The 18,947-nt window shown below is 39.2% G+C and overlaps 1 protein-coding gene across 1 annotated transcript in view; it reads left to right on the top strand.

The window, feature by feature from the left end:
• Window positions 1-18,947, top strand: part of FAM13C (family with sequence similarity 13 member C) — a 139,553-nt gene that overhangs the window by 97,227 nt on the left and 23,379 nt on the right. The window contains exons 11-17 of the mRNA XM_058840884.1: window positions 542-605; window positions 6,185-6,335; window positions 6,707-6,772; window positions 12,409-12,619; window positions 13,579-13,717; window positions 15,060-15,141; window positions 16,961-17,172. Of these exons, the coding sequence (XP_058696867.1) occupies window positions 542-605; window positions 6,185-6,335; window positions 6,707-6,772; window positions 12,409-12,619; window positions 13,579-13,717; window positions 15,060-15,141; window positions 16,961-17,172 (925 nt within the window). The remainder of the gene's footprint in view (window positions 1-541; window positions 606-6,184; window positions 6,336-6,706; window positions 6,773-12,408; window positions 12,620-13,578; window positions 13,718-15,059; window positions 15,142-16,960; window positions 17,173-18,947) is intronic.

An 18,947-nucleotide genomic window follows, 5' to 3' on the forward strand; every position in this document is an offset into this window, starting at 1 on the left:
AGAAAACGTGAGCATTTCTCTTAGAGGGTTTCCAGGCACCTGGGGCCTTTCTGAAATTTGCAAAAGCAGAAAGCTGAAGATTGGGAGCCTGAAATGCCATCAGATTTAAATATGGAAAATTTATTCTTTATGGCTGTGATATGGGAAATCTCTTGTTCCCAGTTTAAAGCACGTGGGACAAATTGTGCTTAGATTTAAGCACATGTTTGAGATTTTCTTGGCTTTAACCCTTTTAGCTCATCAAGACAGATATCATACATTTCTAGAACTTTCTGACATGACAGAGTGAGCCCAGATATTAACGTCATAGTTTCCAGAACTTCATTAACAGTTTAAATGTATTATTTAGGATTCTAGTAAAATCACTGTTATTTTGAATGAGTTAAAAAATAGAGATGCTATTTTCATAGAAATGCTATTTTTTAAATAAAACAAACTTATTCTGTAATTTATAAATTATATACACACATGACAAAAAGCTATATATTTGCAGCACAGAAAGGCAGTTTACTGACTGATTTTTTAAAATTTTGTTTTGTAGAATAGATCAGAACACAAGCATTTCACCAAAAGAAGCAACTGATCAATTTAACAGCTTAAATGAGGTAAGTGTAACCAAAAGTTGAAATGTGATGGTATAAATTTTGAATAGGTGTTTTGGGTTTTTTTGTTAATTTTAAGGTCTTGGAATAATGTAATTGCTTAATAATCCTAGGTTAGCTTTTTAATGAATCATTGCAGTCATGTTTTTGAAGAAAAGCTTAGAAGTGAGATATGAGACTGATAAAATAGTTGAAAAGCTAGAAGCAAGAGGTTGTAGAATTTTTTAAAGCAAACTTTAGGTTGTTTTTTGTTTATGCTCAGAAAAGAATCAAACAATATTGACTGAGTGAAGTGACGTCTTTCAAGAATGTTTGATTTTTCCCTCATATTACAGCTCAAAATGGTTCATCTGTTAAATATGTTTTGTTTAAAAATAAGGAGTTTTCAACTTTGCTACATCCTGCCTAAATAAACTATGAACAGCACAATGGAGTCTAAAAGATGCGCTGGTTGTAAGATGGAAGTAGGGGAGAGCAGAAGAGGGGAAGCAATGAAAGCCAAATAACCCCAGTGACACTTGAAACAAGCTGCTTTCACAGGGATTATGCCAGGAGCGCAGTGTGAGCAAAGAACAAAAAAGCTGTTTGTGTGATCATGTCCAGCAATGGATGAGCCTGGGCAAGGTCCTCACAGTCAGCAATATCCTGGGAGGGGCAAGGGGGTGAATCCAAGCTTTGCAGTTATGCAAAACAGAAAACCCTATATAAAGCATCTCTCCACATCAGGGGACTCTGCACCCCAGCACAGAGGCCGCTCTCACTGCAAGGACAGTGGAGAACACAGGACTTCCACAGGGAGCAGATGGGTTTTTAGTGTAGGCCAAGGCAACACAACAGAAGCAGTGGGAGAAGAGAGCTGGGTGAAGAAAAGCCCATTCCCGAAAAACTCTGGAATAGAAAGCTTTGTTTCCGTAATGAGCCAGAGAACATCTGTGTCTATTAATAGATGCATGACTTTCATTAGGGGAAGACCATAATGTGTCCTTTTAAAGGAAATCAGACCTAATCTTCTTGCAGTGAATTGTTTCCTCTGCATTTTGTGTCACTGTTGTGCAGCTCACTGTAGAAAATCTCAGTGCTGACAAGCAGGGTACATTCAGTGGTCAATACAAGGGAGTACATCCAGCCTCTGTCAAGCCATCTTAGGCCCTGGGAGAAATCATGAAGTTATTGTTTGTTTTGAGAAGCCCCAATGCAAGTATTCACTGAAGTTTCCACTTGAAAGCTTCCATTTAAAATCCTCTCAAAGGATTCCTTAAAGGCTAAGAAAAAATATTGTAATAAATAAATCAGTGCAAAATATTAAAACAAATTATTAGATTAGAAATTTAAAATAAATTGATAATATCCAATGAGGAATGAGCAGGGGTTACAACCTGATGCTTTCTTTTGTAAAATCTTAGATTTTTGTGTGTCTCAGGTCTATTGCAAACCCAAATGGACCTGTGCCATGAGAAAATAAATTCTCTTTCTGGAGTAGAGAAAATGGTGTCTCTCTTCGCTGCTCACCCATGGCATTATGCAGACCCAGGGCATATCTTGTTCTATCTTATTGTTGCTTGTTTGTTCCCCATAAAGGAAGTTCTGAATTGAAAATGTCATATGCCTCAAGGCACAAATATTGCCTTAACGGATACTGCAGAGATTTATTTATGTTCACATGAAATGTGCCTATCTTATTTTAACCTGAATTCCCAGATTAAAAAGCTGTTTCAGTGTGACATATAAAAGCATTAATTTCCTTAGAGTGAAAAAAATGAGCAGGTTGAAATTTGCTCAGTTTCTTTCCAATATGAGTCACTTCAAAGGCTATTAAATGCTGAAAGCTTGGATTATTCTCCTTCTCTGCCCCAGCTGATTTCATAAATCCAGTAAATCCATCAATAAACTGGATATAATAGAATAGCTGCCTTCCTATAATAGAATAGGCACAGGAGCAGGCCCAAGGGCAGGGTGCAGGCATCCTTTTCATTCAGGAACACCGTGTGTGGATCAGGGTGATATCAGTTTATGCAGAAAACACCAAGTCTGGGCTTTGCTCCTCTTCCCTGCTGTCAGCCTCCTGACTGAGTCTCAGCAGAGCTCATGGCAGGGGCACACCTGGGTCCTTTCCCTTTCCCTCAGTTCTTAAATTTATTAAACCTTTCGGTGTCCACAGGAATGAAAGAAAGGATGTAATGATTTATCAGGGAAATTCTTTCAAAAGGCAGGGGCTCTCATTTGTCACATTGTCTCCTGTCAGGGTCTGGCCTCCTGCACATGCTGACCAACACATCCCACAGTGCTGACCCTGCTGGGCATGGCCCCATGCCATGTTAGGGTACTGCATCTCAGTGCCACAGCATTTTGGTGATGAATTGGGAGAATTTGTTCTTTCAGTGTCCCATTCTCCAGACAGATTTAACAGTGTGTAGCATTCATCTCTAGATGTAAGAGATTATTTGTTATCTCAGTAATTCCTTGCCCTAAGGTCTCCCCTCTTCATTTTCAATAATCACTGGTTGGAAGGACTGATGGTCAGTGGGTCCAGGCTTAGTTGTTTGTAGAAAATGTGTCTCTACTACAGACTGAGCTTCCTCTGGGAATGGCAATCCTTTTGTACTGTGCTTTCTCCCAGCAGACAAGGCAATGACACTTCAGTGACTGTATTTTCTTAAAGTATTGTCAAAAATAACAAATGGGTGAGAAGGACCACGCTGTTTCTCTTCCTGTCTTTCTCCACCTTCCTATTCATTTTACCATTATTTGTAATAATGTACAGTGTTTTTTCTCTAGTGGAATTGACTTAGCTCAAGATCTTTGAACTGTCAGTTACTTTAAGAGGACATAAGAGACAAGAAACCTTTGTCCAAGACAATTATAATTGCTTATTTTTCAAACTTGCAGGATACTCTTCTTAAGAGAAAACAATACGGTTATTTTTCCAAGGCAATTCTTGGATCCATTTGAGATATTGATATGTCCTTTCATTTGCATTAGCAAGGATCAGGAATTACTGCCTCAGAAACACTCATGCTAGGCATCAGAGTGAAGCTGTAATGAGTACCAAATCTAAAGCATTTGAACTGAGATCTTAGCTGATACAGAACACCATAGCTTAAATTACTTCAGTTACACTGGATTTGCATGTGGGGGCTTTCTCAAACTGATGATGGTGCCCACCATGTCCTAACTTTTCCCTCTGTGTGTTTCAGCTGTTTGCAGAGTTGTTTGTTGTTGGCTTCTAACATGTTTAGCAAGTTCCTCTGACCAGCCATGAGGTGAGGTGGCCCAGGCAGGCCCCGGGGTCAGGTCTGGCCATAGGAGAGCAGTGAGCAGCATGTGCATAGGCTGGTTCTCACCCCCAGAGCAGATGTGCTGGCCTTTGTGCTTCACCTTTACTCTAAGCTGTGTCTCCTGCCACATTTCCTGTAAATTTGTGGTGACTTTTCCTGGATAGTGCAGTGTGGCAGTGCCATAACACTCTGCTGTGGTTTAGGAGTAAGATGGAGTTGGTGGTACACTCCAGATTCATTATCTCCCTGGTAATATCAAGATGATCAAAGCTACTTAGTGTTTTTCTCAAATCCCTGTCAAGGGCACACTCATTAAAATAGTTAAGGTATTTCTGTTATTATTATTATATGGTTTTTTTTCAGTGTTTCGGCAGTGGCTGGGAATTTGCCATCCACCCACCTTCCCCAGATGGGTGAAAAATATCACTTAGAGCAACTGAATATGAACCAGCTGGTGAATTACAGCATAAGAATTGTACAGCATAAGTTGAAGTATGATATTTAACAACGTAGTCTGTGAAAATGTTTTTACACTGAGCTTCACATAAATATTAATGTGTCATAAGGAATAGTGATGCAAAGTGAATGTATTTTCTTGAAATGGGATTTTTCTTGCCAAATGCTTGATGTAACAGTCCATGAAGGATAAGTCCTTTTGTCAGACATTTGTTTATGTTTCTTATTGTCACATTCTTATGGGTTGTCATCTGTGTCCTCCCTAATTTTAATCATCTGTTCTCCTGGTAAAGTCCAGACTGGGATCAGAGTCCTCACTGGTTTGTAACTGGTGTAGTCATCCCTTGCTAGATGACACTAATGACTGTAAAATTCTGCCTGTTTGTGATAATTCCACAGCCACTTCATTTGGGTTTAGTTGGGATGAGAGACAATGGGAATGAGGACTTCCCAAAACAGTGTCACATGTGTGATGCAGGTCAGCACCCTTCCTTTGACAAGGAAATGCACTGCCACCTGAAAGCTTTTAGGGCCAAGATGCTTTCCATCATTTTCTTGAATTCTATAAAAGGAATGAAAGGATACAGGCAGAAAGTCTTCCCTGCTCTTCTCAGACAACCTAGTTTAATTTTTTTTTTATACCTAAAGTTGTCTTTGGTTTTACAAAAAGGATGCCTTACAACAAAAAAATTGCAAAGATATATTAAACTGCCCATTACATAGGTGATTTATTTTTACACAAAGGAAATCAGGCCAATGAATCAATTCATTTTTTGTTAAATGTATCAATAAATTGGTTTCAGGTATTTGACAGACTGGGGAAAGGAGTTTTCAGGGTATAAATTTGAGGATTTTTTTTTCTTTGTAGCTCAGATTATTTTCTTCAGAAAATGTCCTTCATAAATATGTATAACTTGAGCCCCTTAATGTTATATGTACATTCTGTATGTGACAGCTGTGTGGTTATTAGGACAGCCTTATGTGGTTTTGTTTTATGCTTGAAGCAGTATTTCCCTTGAGATGGGGGGCTGAATGAGTGGGGTGTGGGGAGTGACTCATTTTGCCCAGTCAGGTGGTGATTAGGGCTTTCACAGCATTTCCATCACAGCGAGATGCTTGTGTCAGATCGTGCAGCTCAGTACTGCATGCAGCATTAAAAATTCAAATCAGAGCTGGGCCACGCATGGCACAGAGGTTGGAAGTGATGTGGCAGATAACTGTCCCTGTCATTGATTTGCCTGCAGTCAGTGACAATGATGTGTTTATTTTACCTTTGCAGCGGATCACAAATTATCCACTGCCCTGTAGAACCGGCAGCAGCCCACATAAAAGCCGTGTCTACATAATGAAGTATCTCTAAAACAGCCAATTAAAAAAATCTCTCTCCCAAGAATCCCATGAGTGAGCGTATTCTCAGTAACTCTTTGTTCACCGCTGTGTACTGCACTCACAGGCTGGAGAGTGAGATTTGATATTTTATGAATGGTAAATGGGGAGGGACATAATGTCATCAGATCGTGATGTCAGCCCAATGAATGAAATACTTCCTTAATGTATTGCTTCAAGCCCAAGAAGAGGGACACCATCTCAGTTTGGCTTCCTGGAATAAATCGCCTTTTGCTGACAAAGTCATCTTTCCCACGTGCCATGAATAATCCATGTAAATTGGGACTTAAATAACCAGGAGTCAAGACACTGGTGGAATAGTGCGTGTTTGTTCTCCCCACGTCCCCCCGGAGCTGGCAGTGGAACACCCCTGTGCAGGCGCCGCCGATGGGCTCATGGAGTTGAAGAGCAATTGCTGATCCCTGTTGTTCTCTACCCAGCCCAATGTTCTGCTTTTGTCTGCAGAATTCTTTGTTGAAGCTGCAAGCCCTGGAAACTGATTTGTGCTCTGCGTTTCTGCCAGCCCAGGAGGAAACTCCCCAGTTGCCGGCACCCAAGGACACAGCCCCTTCTCCAGCGCAAAGCAGTGTGCAAGCTGATGGGGCCAGTTGTGGAGGTAAGAGAGCGTGCCATGATGTGTTCTCATTTGCAATTATAAAAAAGCCTTGTGACTTGCACTGTAAAATCAGGCTTCCAGCCCTCTGGGGAACAGTGCAGAGCTAATGCAAAGCACCATTTCCTCCTGCAAACGCTGTGTTATGTAGAAAGGGGTGATACCTGCTAAAAGAATGGAAATTAATGGCTGTAACCCTCTGGTTTTCTGAGAGGGAATTTTCAGAGAGGTTTTAAGAATCCCAATTATTTTATTTTTAGTTTTAATCAGTTAGTTTTCCCCAAGTAAATTTGCTCTCTTTACTTCCTATGTCTGTATTGTGTGAGATCACCTGCCATATCATGTAATTCTATTTTTGTCATTCTTTTTGTCAGAGCAATATCACTTCATTTCTCCTATTATTGATTTTAATTTAATGCATCAGCAGAGAGATAGCGAAGGTGAGTTTTACAGCATGTGGATTTTAATCATTCATGATCTTGTATTATTACCCAGCTGGGCAAACTGTGGTTTGTTATCTCTCCCTCTTCCCTCAATAGGGAGCTAAATAGCCCTAAGGCTCAGCACTATTTTTGTTAATTCATGGCTTGTAGTCACAGGGCTGGCAGAGTCGTGATGCTCAATAGAAGAGGAGTCACTGCTTGTGAAAAATAGGTCAAAGGCAGTATGACTAATACATCTCACAGACAAGTGACATGAATACACAAATACCTAAGTCGTGCACTACGTATGGTTCAAATTAAGGCAGGTAGGTCAGTAATCCCTTTGCAATTGATGTTTCATATCAGAAAAAAATATGGGTTCAGAAGAACTTAGTTTAGGAGCTGCTTGCTCAGTATTTTCAGCAAGAAATAACATTAAGTTATTTACAAAAAACAAATCACAAATAATGATAGTGTTCTACTTAAAAAGATTCCAAAGTTTGAAGCTGATATTGGAAAAATAAAGGAAAAATGTCTGTAGAAATAAAATTATTATAAAGGTGAAGGAATCTAAAAATGCTAGATGTCCTGGGTTTTATTTTAAAAAAGAGGATGCTTTAGTCCATACAGGCAAATACCTTAATAGCTCTTGGATACAGGTATGGAGCCTGTACTGGGGCTAATCTGGTGGGGATCTGAAGCAGAGACAGATCTCATTTGTGTGCTGTATAGGAAAAGACATTCTGCAGCTCACCCAAAATCTGCACTGACTCCTTTCCTTTGTGACAGGGTGGAGTTTTCTTCCTTTCCCAGTAGTTTGCTGCATTATTTTGCTCTGGTGGTTTCATAGTTCATTGTTAGGATGGTTCCTAATTGTTCCCCTTAATTATTTTCTGCTGTTTTGATTAGATTTTCTTTTTATTTATGCTGGTAGTGACCGCTGCTTCCAAACCCCTCTATACTCCCGTTTCCCCTCTGCAGCCACATGGGGAAATGTTGCATGATGTAGCATTTCTCTCTCACAGTTTCAGAGCATGCTCTGCCACTCCAGCAGTCCAAACTTGTGCCTTAGTTAAAGCTTATTTATTTAATGGGTTTTAATGTGCCTTCATTTCTGTTAATATCTGCTTTGTGGTTTGTGGCATTTTTAGTAACTTGCCGTTTTGTACAGACTTGGTCCTAACTCTGTCTCTTAAATTACTACTGGAACCTTCTGATGCATTGAGCTGTCGCATGGGACTATTGGCTATTTGAACTCCACCTTGGCTGGAAGTCCAGGGATTTGTACCAGGCTGGAGAGAGAGTATCTAGAGGGTGTGCCATTTATGTTCCATCTTTAGTTATCAGCCTTTCCTCGGTGGATCAGGCAAAATAAACATGATCCTTTCATTCACATCACAGTGAACAAATTTTAGAAAAGAATGAAGATACAATAGTCTAGTAAGATGACAGGGTACTCCAGGATGCAAATTTTAAGGGGATGAACAGTAATTTATCTTTGAGCAAAGTCAGTGATTTCCAGTTTACTTTTGAATATGTGAAAGCTGAGAGTTGCAGAAGTGAGCCTGTAAAGAATTGTAAGGGGCTAGTTTTTTAAAGGGGTAATTATAGAAAAGTAGGGTGTAATTTCTGTAACTTTTGGTTATGAGGTTTCATCAAATATGTGCCTGCAGCAGTGAGCAGCTGAACCTAACTACAGGAAGTTCTAAATTACTTTTGAATTAAAAATCCAGATAGAGGCATTCACAGATGTAGCGTGTTTAGGACTCAACACACTACATCTGAATATTATTTTTTCTGTACAAGAGTGTGTTATTGTTTTTCTTGAAGAATATCACGGGCATAAATACAGATTTATACCATAGGACTTGTTGTATGAAGTCCACCTGCTGAACCATGCTGCAGATTATCAGACACTAGAATTTGGTTTTAATTCCTGTGGTGTTCTCCTGTCATTGCTAAGCTGCATGGAGTAGATGCTAAGGGGCAACTCAGCGGCTTGGGTAGAGGTGGCTTTAATTCCCAGTTTTGGCAAAAATAGAGACTAAAATTAGATGAGGTACATGAAGACAGGTAGAAGCTTTGTCAGTTAATGGGCTACTCTTAGTATATTTATATTTATTAGTATATTATATTTAGTGTCTTTTTTTGGGATCTACACAGACCTGGAATCAGGACAATGGCCTTAAGTGTTAATTAAAGATGGGATTGCTTAGAACTTGTCATCACCTGTGAAGGCAGGTCAGCCTGCCAAGGCTTTCCCCCAGAGAAATGTGCTCTGAGGGAGCTGTGATAAACTTATCTCAATCTTCTCCTGGAGAGATACCCCTTAGATGGGACCATCCTCCTTGTCATGGTGAGGTATCCCACCATGCTTGGTGACTATGTTGATCCTTTGTAACCCATTGCTTTTCCCCCCTGGTACCACCTGGCTTTCCCCCATAAAAACCCCAGCTTCTGCCCAGTTCAGGAGGGAGTTGTTGTCCCTGGCTACCCTTTGCAGAGCTGCTGGATAATAAAGGCTGTCTCTGTGGAATTGCCACACGACGCTCCTGTTTCTCTCTCTCTGAGTCAGCCCGGGATAACCTAGTAAGCAGAGCTGAAATCACTGAGCTGAAATCACTTGCAGTTGCAGGCTGCCCTTTGCTGAGGTTACACAGTAGCCAGGGATCACCAGAGGCCCCCGGAAGGCTGTCTCTTGCGGGACCACTCTCTCTGGGAAAGTCGTGGCATCCCAGGTCAGACCAATGGACCTGGCCCGGCCACCGCAATCACCCTGAGATATCTCACTATTTTATTAGTTGTGCCACTGAAATGAATCAGTCTGAATTATTTGCTGACTGCTTCTGACTATTTGGTGGTATTTAACGCACTTCTAGTTAAGTTGGAACTAAACTCTTTCTTGGGCCATAGCAAAGTTGCACCAGGGTTTAAGCCTTGCAGACGTTGCTGTCAGAAGGAAATGAAAGTGCCCTGGCCTTTGGGAAATATTCCCAAATTATAAAACATGCATGTTTTCTCCCTTTTGTTTGCTAGCAGAATAAAAAAACCTTCTTGAACTTTGTGTGTTTGGTTTTACACTGGAGCTGCACTAGCCACTACTTGTCCTTTGCATTTATCTTCCAAGAGTGTTTAGTCTTGAACATCTGCATTTCTTCCATTTCTGAGACTGGGTTGAGCCTATAAAAATGTCTGGTTGTAGATGTGAGGAGGGGCAAATATCTGTGACCATATGGCTTGTCAGTGGTATAGGCTGTCTCCTAAAAGGAGGACATTTTTAGGTCCACAGGAAATCAGAGTTCAAATGTTGGAAAGTTATTTCCTTCAGCTGTCACACACAGACTGGCTAATCTTTTTATCACATCATTTGCCTTTCACAGTGAGGGCATTGCTACTTAATATGACTATAAGACAATTTATTCCTTGTAAAAACAAAACATGAAAAACTGCACAACAGTTCTTAGTCAACCTATATCACGGTGATTATGTGTTTCTTGAAGTTCAAAGATGGTGAAATTAAAGCAAGGGAGGCCAGGTTCTTCTCACTGAAAACACTATTCTTCAGAAATAAAACAACAACCCAGCAACAACAACAGGTCGAAACCTAACCAAAGGTACTCATTTTAAAAAAATTTAAAGGGTAAAGAAAGAGTACTTTCCAAAAAGAGAGAACATTTTTGTTTGTAGAACACCAATTATTTCAGCCATTGTCACTGTCTGTTGTCAGTGTCCGTGATTTCCCAGGACTGTTCAGTGCTCTATCCCTGCTTCTCCCAGGTGTCTTCCTGGGATCTCTCTGTGGGAGGATTTGAATCTCATACAAGATTTAGGAGATTTGGGTGTTGCTCTTTTATCTCGGAGAGCTGAATTTGACCTACAGAGTATGAAGTACTTAGAGGAAGGATGCAAGGTTAGAATTAATAATCAAGTACATTGTCTCATTGTGAAAACGCTTAACATAATTATAATTGATGATGAGTAGATGAGCTTATAAATACAAGTCACATGTAACTTTTGCTTGACAGACTAAACTGTGATGTACAATATACAATAGAATGTTTTGTCTGTTGAGAAAAAGCAGTTGGATAGTGCCCAATAAAATTATATTAAAGTGATCGTAACTACTATTTTTTAGAGAAATATGGGGGTTTTTTTTGAAGGGTGTCATTCAGAGCTGTTTTTTCACCACTATCACAGTGCAGCAATAGGGATTTACAGTTTTGGTATTTGTTGTGAAAGAGGGCAGATAAAATGTTCTACAAAGGTTCCATTCAAATCCTGGAAAAGGACTCAGCATGGGAATGTGATGTCCCATGTGCAAAGCAGAAAATTGAAAGTGAAGGTAAAAGAACTTACCTAAACCTGCCAGTTCTTCTGTGAGTAAATGTATGTACAGTTGTTCTTCTGTGCAGTTTTAGACTTCTGTTGAATAAAATGATTCTGTGAAATGTATTAGAATGCATGACATATGGAAAATATAATACTGATTAGAATTGACACACATGCTGCCTGGAAATGCAAAATAATAGATATGAATTAAAAAGCTGTATATATGAAAGGATTTAGGGAAAAAAAAGAAAATAATATGGCTGTTGTAAAATATAATGTACTGTGGAAACTGCTGTAGGGGAACCTGAGAGCACAAACTTTGCTTTAGCAAAGCAAGCGAGAAAAATTTCGGGCAAGAACTTTTATGAGATTGTTGAGTCCCTAATCCATAATTATACTAGAAGGTATAATCTACATTAAATCTCAATCACCTGACAGCAAGAATATTGATTAAGTTAGATCATCCTCATCCATTTCAAATATTGAGGGTGAGGAAGAAAATTCAATGAATATTCCCTTCAGTGTACTCAGGTAGAGTACAGTGAAGATGAACCCCTGATGTTCCCTGAGCAGACCCTCTAATGTGCCATTATTTTTCATGCTACCCATAAACAGAACCAGTGTGATGAGGTTCCTACTTTCTCTAGGTTGACCATCACTATAAAATAAATTTTAGCTTTTAAGACACCTGTGGTGAGGTTTGCATTTACAGTTCAAAACATTGTTAACACAATACCACAAGCATGACTCCTCCAAGGAGCCGCCACTGCCCATGACCTTGAGTAAATAAATTGGATGTTCTTGATGGGGGTTGTTATTTTCATATCTTGTGTTCTTTGAGCCAAGAGAATGTTATTGTTACCAAACAAAATCCTGCAAGATGCTGCAAGCAGCCCTGGAGGTTCTTAGCACTAGGACATATTATATTTTTCACCTTCCTCTCTCTTCACCAAGGGAGTAAATGATGAATCACAAAATTAAACTTATTGTGGACACTCATCTTCTTCAGGATTGTGGCTTTCAAAAGCAAACAGATCTGTGAAAATACAAGCAATGTTTCTGTTCTGGGAAACTCTCCATCTTCACTTCATAGATTATAAATACACCCATCCACCTCCTCCTTTATGTGAAGCCAGTGACAGTGCTTCTATTTTCTCATCCTCAGTGCGGTGTCCACCCTGCATGCAACACTGCTGATCTGTTTGCTGTTCACTTTGAATACTTATGCTTGGAATACTTTTGTAAGGACAAATTTTTGTTGACCTAGGTAACTCAACTCCATGTGAGTGACCCTCAGTCCACACTGATTTATACTTTCCTTCTAGAGCCTGTGCCAGCCCACAGGGACTGGCAGAATGACATGGAGAGCAGCCCACAGGAACATCACTCCCTCGGGACCAGCCGACTGCTGTATCACATCACAGATGGAGACAATCCTCTCTTGTCACCACGCTGCTCTATCTTTAGCCAAAGTCAGAGATTTAATCTAGACACAGAGTCTGCCCCTTCTCCACCAAGTGCTCAACCTTTCATGATGTAAGAAAATCTATTTTAATTCTTATGTATTTTTAAGCCTTTTTCTGCAATTCACAACCTTTGACTCTTCATGGAGTTTTTTCAGTTGTTGCTATGTCATAAAAAGCAAATTTTTGTATTGTGGCATATTTTGACACAGATAATTTGCAACACTAGAAATAGAAACTAGTTTTTCCTCAGTCATAACAATATAACAGTATTTTTTGAAGTTTTTGTTAATTATATTTAGCAAGGATAATTTTAAATGTTAGTAATTAGAATGATGAGTAAATACAGGATAGAGAGGGCTATCTAGGTATAATACTAAAAATTCAGCTGTAATTGAACTATAGCATGAGTCACTGATCAGGGGTGATAGTGTCATAAAGCATACAAACAGTCCATGTATGTGTTTTCCAGAAACCAAGCTGTGAGTTTCAGAGAGAAATCAAATTTTCTTAAAAGCTTATATAAAGAGCTTTAGCTTCAGCTGCATATGGATAATAATCAGCTCTATTGATTTGCCACTGTAAATAATCAGGAACTAAACTGTCTTCAAAATGAAAATGTTTATTTCCAGTAATGAAAAACTCCCTGAGATTACTTTTACAAATCATGTCAACAGAGTCTCCTGTTATACTTGGAAGATTTGTGAATAAAGGTGTGGGTGTTAAATGTAAATACTGGATCAGGCTTTTGCCTACTAGATTAATTTTTTAAAATATATTCAGAAATCCCACAATTAAGTAAAAAAAAAAAAAGAGAGAATGAAAGACAGATGGTGAACCCATTAGAATACCCTAGGGATACCTTCAAGCAAAAGCAATTATTTTATCTTTACTTTTTAAAACTAAGCAGTCTTTATCCAGCAAAAGAATAGAACAGCCATGAATTCTGAAATGCTAAGTGTTCCTGAAAACAAAGCATGGTCCATTGTAGCCAGCTCTTAGATCCCACAACTCTGCTTTTGGCTTTTGCAGGCCAAGAAGTTCTTCTAGATGTAGCTGTGAAGACTGCAAAGAACCACAGACAGTAACACAACTTACCAAGCATCTTCAGAGCCTCAAGAGAAAAATTAGGAAGTATGAAGAAAAGTTTGAGCAAGAAAAGAAATACCTGGTAAGACAATAATTGAAAAGGTAAACTCCAAGAGGGAGGCAAGGACCCCAGTGTATTTAAACTTAATCAAAACAATGTGAGATAGGGTATTTCTGGTAAAATGAAATAGGAAAAACTTCCATGAATATCTTTTTGGCATTTTTCTATGTATGAAGTACATTTCAGTGCATGCAGTCTACATTTCCTTTGGATTACCTTTGTTGCAAAATATCCATCTTTGAGAAGTGTGAATCAGTGAAACACAACTGACAGGTCTGTGAAACAAAATGGTGCAAAAGGTGAAAAGCTACTTATTCAATTTGTAGGAGTCATTTGTCTGGAAACTTGTTCTTCTGTGCAGATTCCTTCATTCAGGCATACTCCTATAAACCTCCAAAGCCTGAGGCTCAGTAGAAGCTGATGGCAAAAATCAGAGAAATAAAACTTGTGGGGGTTTTTTGAGGTCAGTGGTGAGCACTGGGCTGGGAATTGTGCAGTATAAGAATAGCAAAACATGCCTGATGCTAAGGAGGTGTACAACATGAAACAGGGAAGTTTGTGACATTTTTTGACTGTATTAAAATTAAGCAAATTATATATTACCTTTTAATCCCATTAATGGCCAAAACCTTAAACTTATGCACTGTTTGGCTCTATGGTCATAATGTACTCCTAGGAGCACAATTTCATACCTAAACAACCCTCACACTATGGCCAGAAAAAAAATTATTTCAGAAGCTTTTTTTTGCGAAACTGTTTTTCAATTTTAAACATCTGAGTTTTGAAGATTCGGTGTAAATTGACTTTAATTTGCAGGCAATTTCTAAATGAAAAATAACCCCTGATCTACAGAGCCTTTGTTGTTTGCTTCTTTTGAAATCACTCTTGCACAGGATTTTTCATTTGATTAATTAAGCAGGTCAGTTGAAATTTTGAAAATGCTGTTTCCCTAAAGAATTCTTCTTAAAACAAGAGTTTATTCCTGCAAGAGACGGAGATCTTCAGTTACCATCCTGGAAATCACTTAGGAACTTGACTCAAATTAGTCCTTGGATCAATCCTTTTGAAGTCAGCAAGGTTATTTATCTAATTAGTCAGAAACTGAAAGGTTGCTGTGGTTTTTTTTGGGATCAGACACATAACACTCAGATCATTGTGGCACTGTGTCACAATGGGGAGAGATAAGCCATGGCAAATTAATGCCATGATCAAGCCAGATGCTCTGCATGACACTGAGAGAGTGCAGTCAGAACTATGGACATTTTGTAGCACACTGGGGATGGGGAGGGTTTTATCTGTTTGATCCTTTAACTGTAAGTTCCTTCTCTTTCTTTCCATTCTTTACATTTTCCTTTGCGTTCAGCCTTCGCATGGTGACAAGACTTCCAATCCTGAAGTTCTGAAGTGGATGAATGCTCTGGCCAAAGGTCGGAAGCAGCTCAAAGGTACATAATAGCACCTTGTGTTCCTTTGCTGCTGAAGCTTTTGGAAGTGGGAGTGTACCTGCAACATTTTGAAGTCGGTTTTCTAACCTCACTGCCCTGCTTATTTTTCACAGTACACAGCAATAAGTCTCCCAATGGCAAGAAAGATATTATGTGCTATGACTTGCCTTGATTCCTGAAAGCAGGCATTAAAGTGGGCTAGTTCAACCTTCATACCAAGGCTAGAAAGGGAAAGGGGAAAAAGCCATCATCTCTCTGTCATCACTATAAACATTCATGCTAAAGGTGATGCTATTCTGAACACTTTTATGAGTGTCTAAAACACAGAAGTTAGAAGTTTCCTTGTAATAGCACAAATGTAGGTGCAAATGTTTCTTTAGGACTCTGGATGCACATCTCTAAGGATTTAATTTATTTTGATCATCAAAACAGATCTTTCCTTGATAATAAATTTAGCCTTGAGGGTCAGTTTTTGTCCTTGATTGTCTGCATACCACTCCATTAACGTCTGTGGGTGTATCAGATGCTTTCCCTTGGCGAGTCTGTAGCCAAGACTGATTGATTCTTTTTTTGAAGGTTATTTATAATTTATCTTAATCCTTTTCTTTTTGCCCTTTTATAAATGATTCTCACTACTAAGTAAATTGTAGTATTATCTTTCATCTCTGTTCTGAATGTAGTTAATAATGTAGATATAGAGGATGTGATTGTGCAAAATAAAGAATTAGAAAATCATCTTTCAGTAAATATCTTCTGGAAAGTTCTCCTTTGAGTACTATCCTGTATGATTACTAGATGATGATGATGATTACTATTATTATTTCTCCTTGAACTCTGTGTTGCAAATCCAGGAAGGGCAACTGAGAAGAAATGGCCAATCTACATGGTTAATTTTCTGAAAATTATATCTCTGACTCAACCATTGCTTCTCCTGTCCAGAGGGTCTAGGTTTCAAAGATCAGCCTCACCTTCAAGCCCCAAATGCCTCAGTGCTGTGATGACCTTTGATTTTTATTATCCTGAATAATGTCACTGCTTTTAAGCGAAGCTAGATTCATTTGAGGTTCATATGCCAAGTACAATTGAAATGGAAAACGCCCAAATGCTTGTAGATCCTTCTTCATGTTTGCAGGGCTCGTCTATTCTTTCTAGCTATATGGGTTTACTAAACATTACTGGTTTTCCCCACAAAGCTGGCCTATATCCTCAGACTGTCACAGCTAAAAAAATTATGTTACTGTTTCTGCATGGATTTTAACAAATTTAACACAGTTGGAGACATCAATCTCCTGTTTTGCCCAAGGTCCTTCACCAGACAGGCGTATGCTTGGAACAAAAATCTGTTTTTATGGGAGCTAATTCAGATTTTAATTCAATTTCCTTATTGCTTTGTGCAGGTCCCTGGAGCTCCAGGGGCTTTGGCTTGGTGTCAAGTTAATACAGTCACACACTTTATCACATCCATGCAGGCTGCTGACTGGGAAGCTTCTGTCTTCTGCTGGGGTGCTCAGGTCACTCTTCTGCCAAGGAAAGTCATTTAAGAAATTGGTTGCTTCTCCTTGTGAGGACCACTTCAGCAGCCAGGCTGGCATGGCAGGGTGGCCTCTGGAGGGGAGAGGGACAGTTTAAGTTGCTCCAGGAAGCAAAAGATATTACGCATTAAAGTGAAGCAGAATTATGTTCCTACGTGCCTGTGGTATGATAATAATTGTATGCAAGAAGTAGGAACGTTTTGGTTTGTTTTTGCCTAGTAGTGTCAGAGGAAACTGCTTTGCAAATACTTCTAATCTATTTACTTGCCACAAAATTTGCCTTTCAGAGCTGAAACTCAGACTGTCAGAAGAGCAAAACTGCACCTCCACAGCACCCCAAAGAAATGAGCACTGTGAAGGCAGTGGGACCTCTAAAGAGGCTGGCACACAGGAGGCCACAAGTATGGAACCAGCTCCCTCAGTGGATGAAACCATGGATAGTGTGTTGAGACGACTAAAGGAGAAAAGACAGCACTTCAACATTCCTGAGACTATTAAGGTACTTAAGAAGCATGGCTGCTCCCTCAGAACTCTCACCTGAGGCAGATATTGGTGTGGCTGGCTCGGGGTGTGCCAGGGTGTGCGCATCCTCTCTCTGCTGGCACTGCAGTGCATTTTTTTCTCTAGCAAGGTGGGAGCTCTAGTGCAGTTTCTGGAAGTGACTCTTCTGAGAAGAGCTGCTCAGATTCAGAGGTGCAGAAGGCTGCTTCAAGTAGTGCTAAGCATTTTTTGCTCAGAGATGCACATGTGAAACTGTTTGCCAGGCACTGCTGGAACCTGCTGACTTGAGGCTGTGTGCCCAGAACTGCATATCCTGGTGTAATGAAGATGGTGGCAGCACAGGCACCTTGAGTCCACAGAAACTGTGTGACTAGAAAGTGTTGCTGAAGGTATTTTGATGATAAAGATCCCCTCTCAGCTGAGAAATGCTGAAAGCTTTTGCAGAGTCAGAATCATGCACTGAGGTGACAGGGACAGCACAACCATCCAAACTGCTTTGCTCTCCTGGCCTTGTACGTTTGTGCTGATCCTGCCTCTTCTCTTCCATGCTCTCAATTATTCTTCTGAATGTAGGAGCAATATTCATTCCATGGAGCATGATTGCTTGGCTGGAAAATCAGCTTTTGTTTTATAACTAGTATATATATTAAAATTTTGCTGTGCCTTCACATTTCTGGCACAACATAGGGTTCTCTAAAACAATACATACCACCCAAACCCCCACTTTTCTGGAGGGCTGTTTCTGCTATCAGAGGATGTTGCTGTCCTGATGCCATTACAGCCAAACAAGACAATAAATTCTGCCCTCAAAGGTAACTAAAATCTAAATGTTGACAGTAACATTTAGACTTTGGCTTGTGAATGAAAAACAGGAAGGGGTGAGAGGGTAAAGAACTAAATGCTAAACCATGCAAGAACTAAGAAATTATTCTGAGTGGATTTCAGTAGTAGAGATTACCCAGCATATTTTTAATTTTTGTTTTGTTTCCATTCTTGGTTCTTAAACAGCTAGTTGCTTTATAAAAACCAGGACTGTGCATAAGAATGCCATGCTTCTTAGATCATGGGTGCTGCATACATGACTGATTTTTTTAATTGTTTATTTTTATATGCTACATTTTTATAAAGAAAAATGAAGTGGAAAAAGTGTTTCATAATCAGAAAACAAAAAAAAGGGAACAAAACCATGCTATTCTGTACATAGCTCTAAAATCGTAACAGTGCAGACTGTAGGATAATATTTTCAGTCCTTAATTTTTTTATTAATGTAGTGAGATCAGATGACACCAAAACAGATGTCTGTGAGGAAATCCAGTACAAGAAACTTTCTTATAAAAAGTAAGTTTCTTATAAAAGTTATCTGTCCCACTAACTTTTCAATTTTTTTGGACTTCTCCTAATTTTCCAAGAGAACCTTCTAAATTTATGATATGGCAGTGCAGACTAGAAATATTCTCATAAACAAGGAAGTAATGTAAACTAAATGCTTGCACGTGCCAAAAAAAATTCAGTTTTTAAAAGAAATCTTATTCATTTTCCTTTTGTTTTCTTGCAGAGAGAAATTGTGTTTTTAAAACTATCTGTTAGCAAAGGTGCTTGGTAATAGTTATCAAAACTGTTGGGAAACACAGGCTTGAGCAGGAATCAAATTGATCTATTTCAAAATGATATATTTTAATAGCTCCCTAAGTATAACATGAAAAAAAGATTGGATTTTGATTATGAGTCATCCTGGACTTTTGAGGGAGAATGAGGTTTGTGGCATTGACGATG

Source organism: Poecile atricapillus, chromosome 6, assembly GCF_030490865.1.
Source record: "Poecile atricapillus isolate bPoeAtr1 chromosome 6, bPoeAtr1.hap1, whole genome shotgun sequence".
Taxonomy (NCBI): Eukaryota; Metazoa; Chordata; class Aves; order Passeriformes; family Paridae; genus Poecile; species Poecile atricapillus.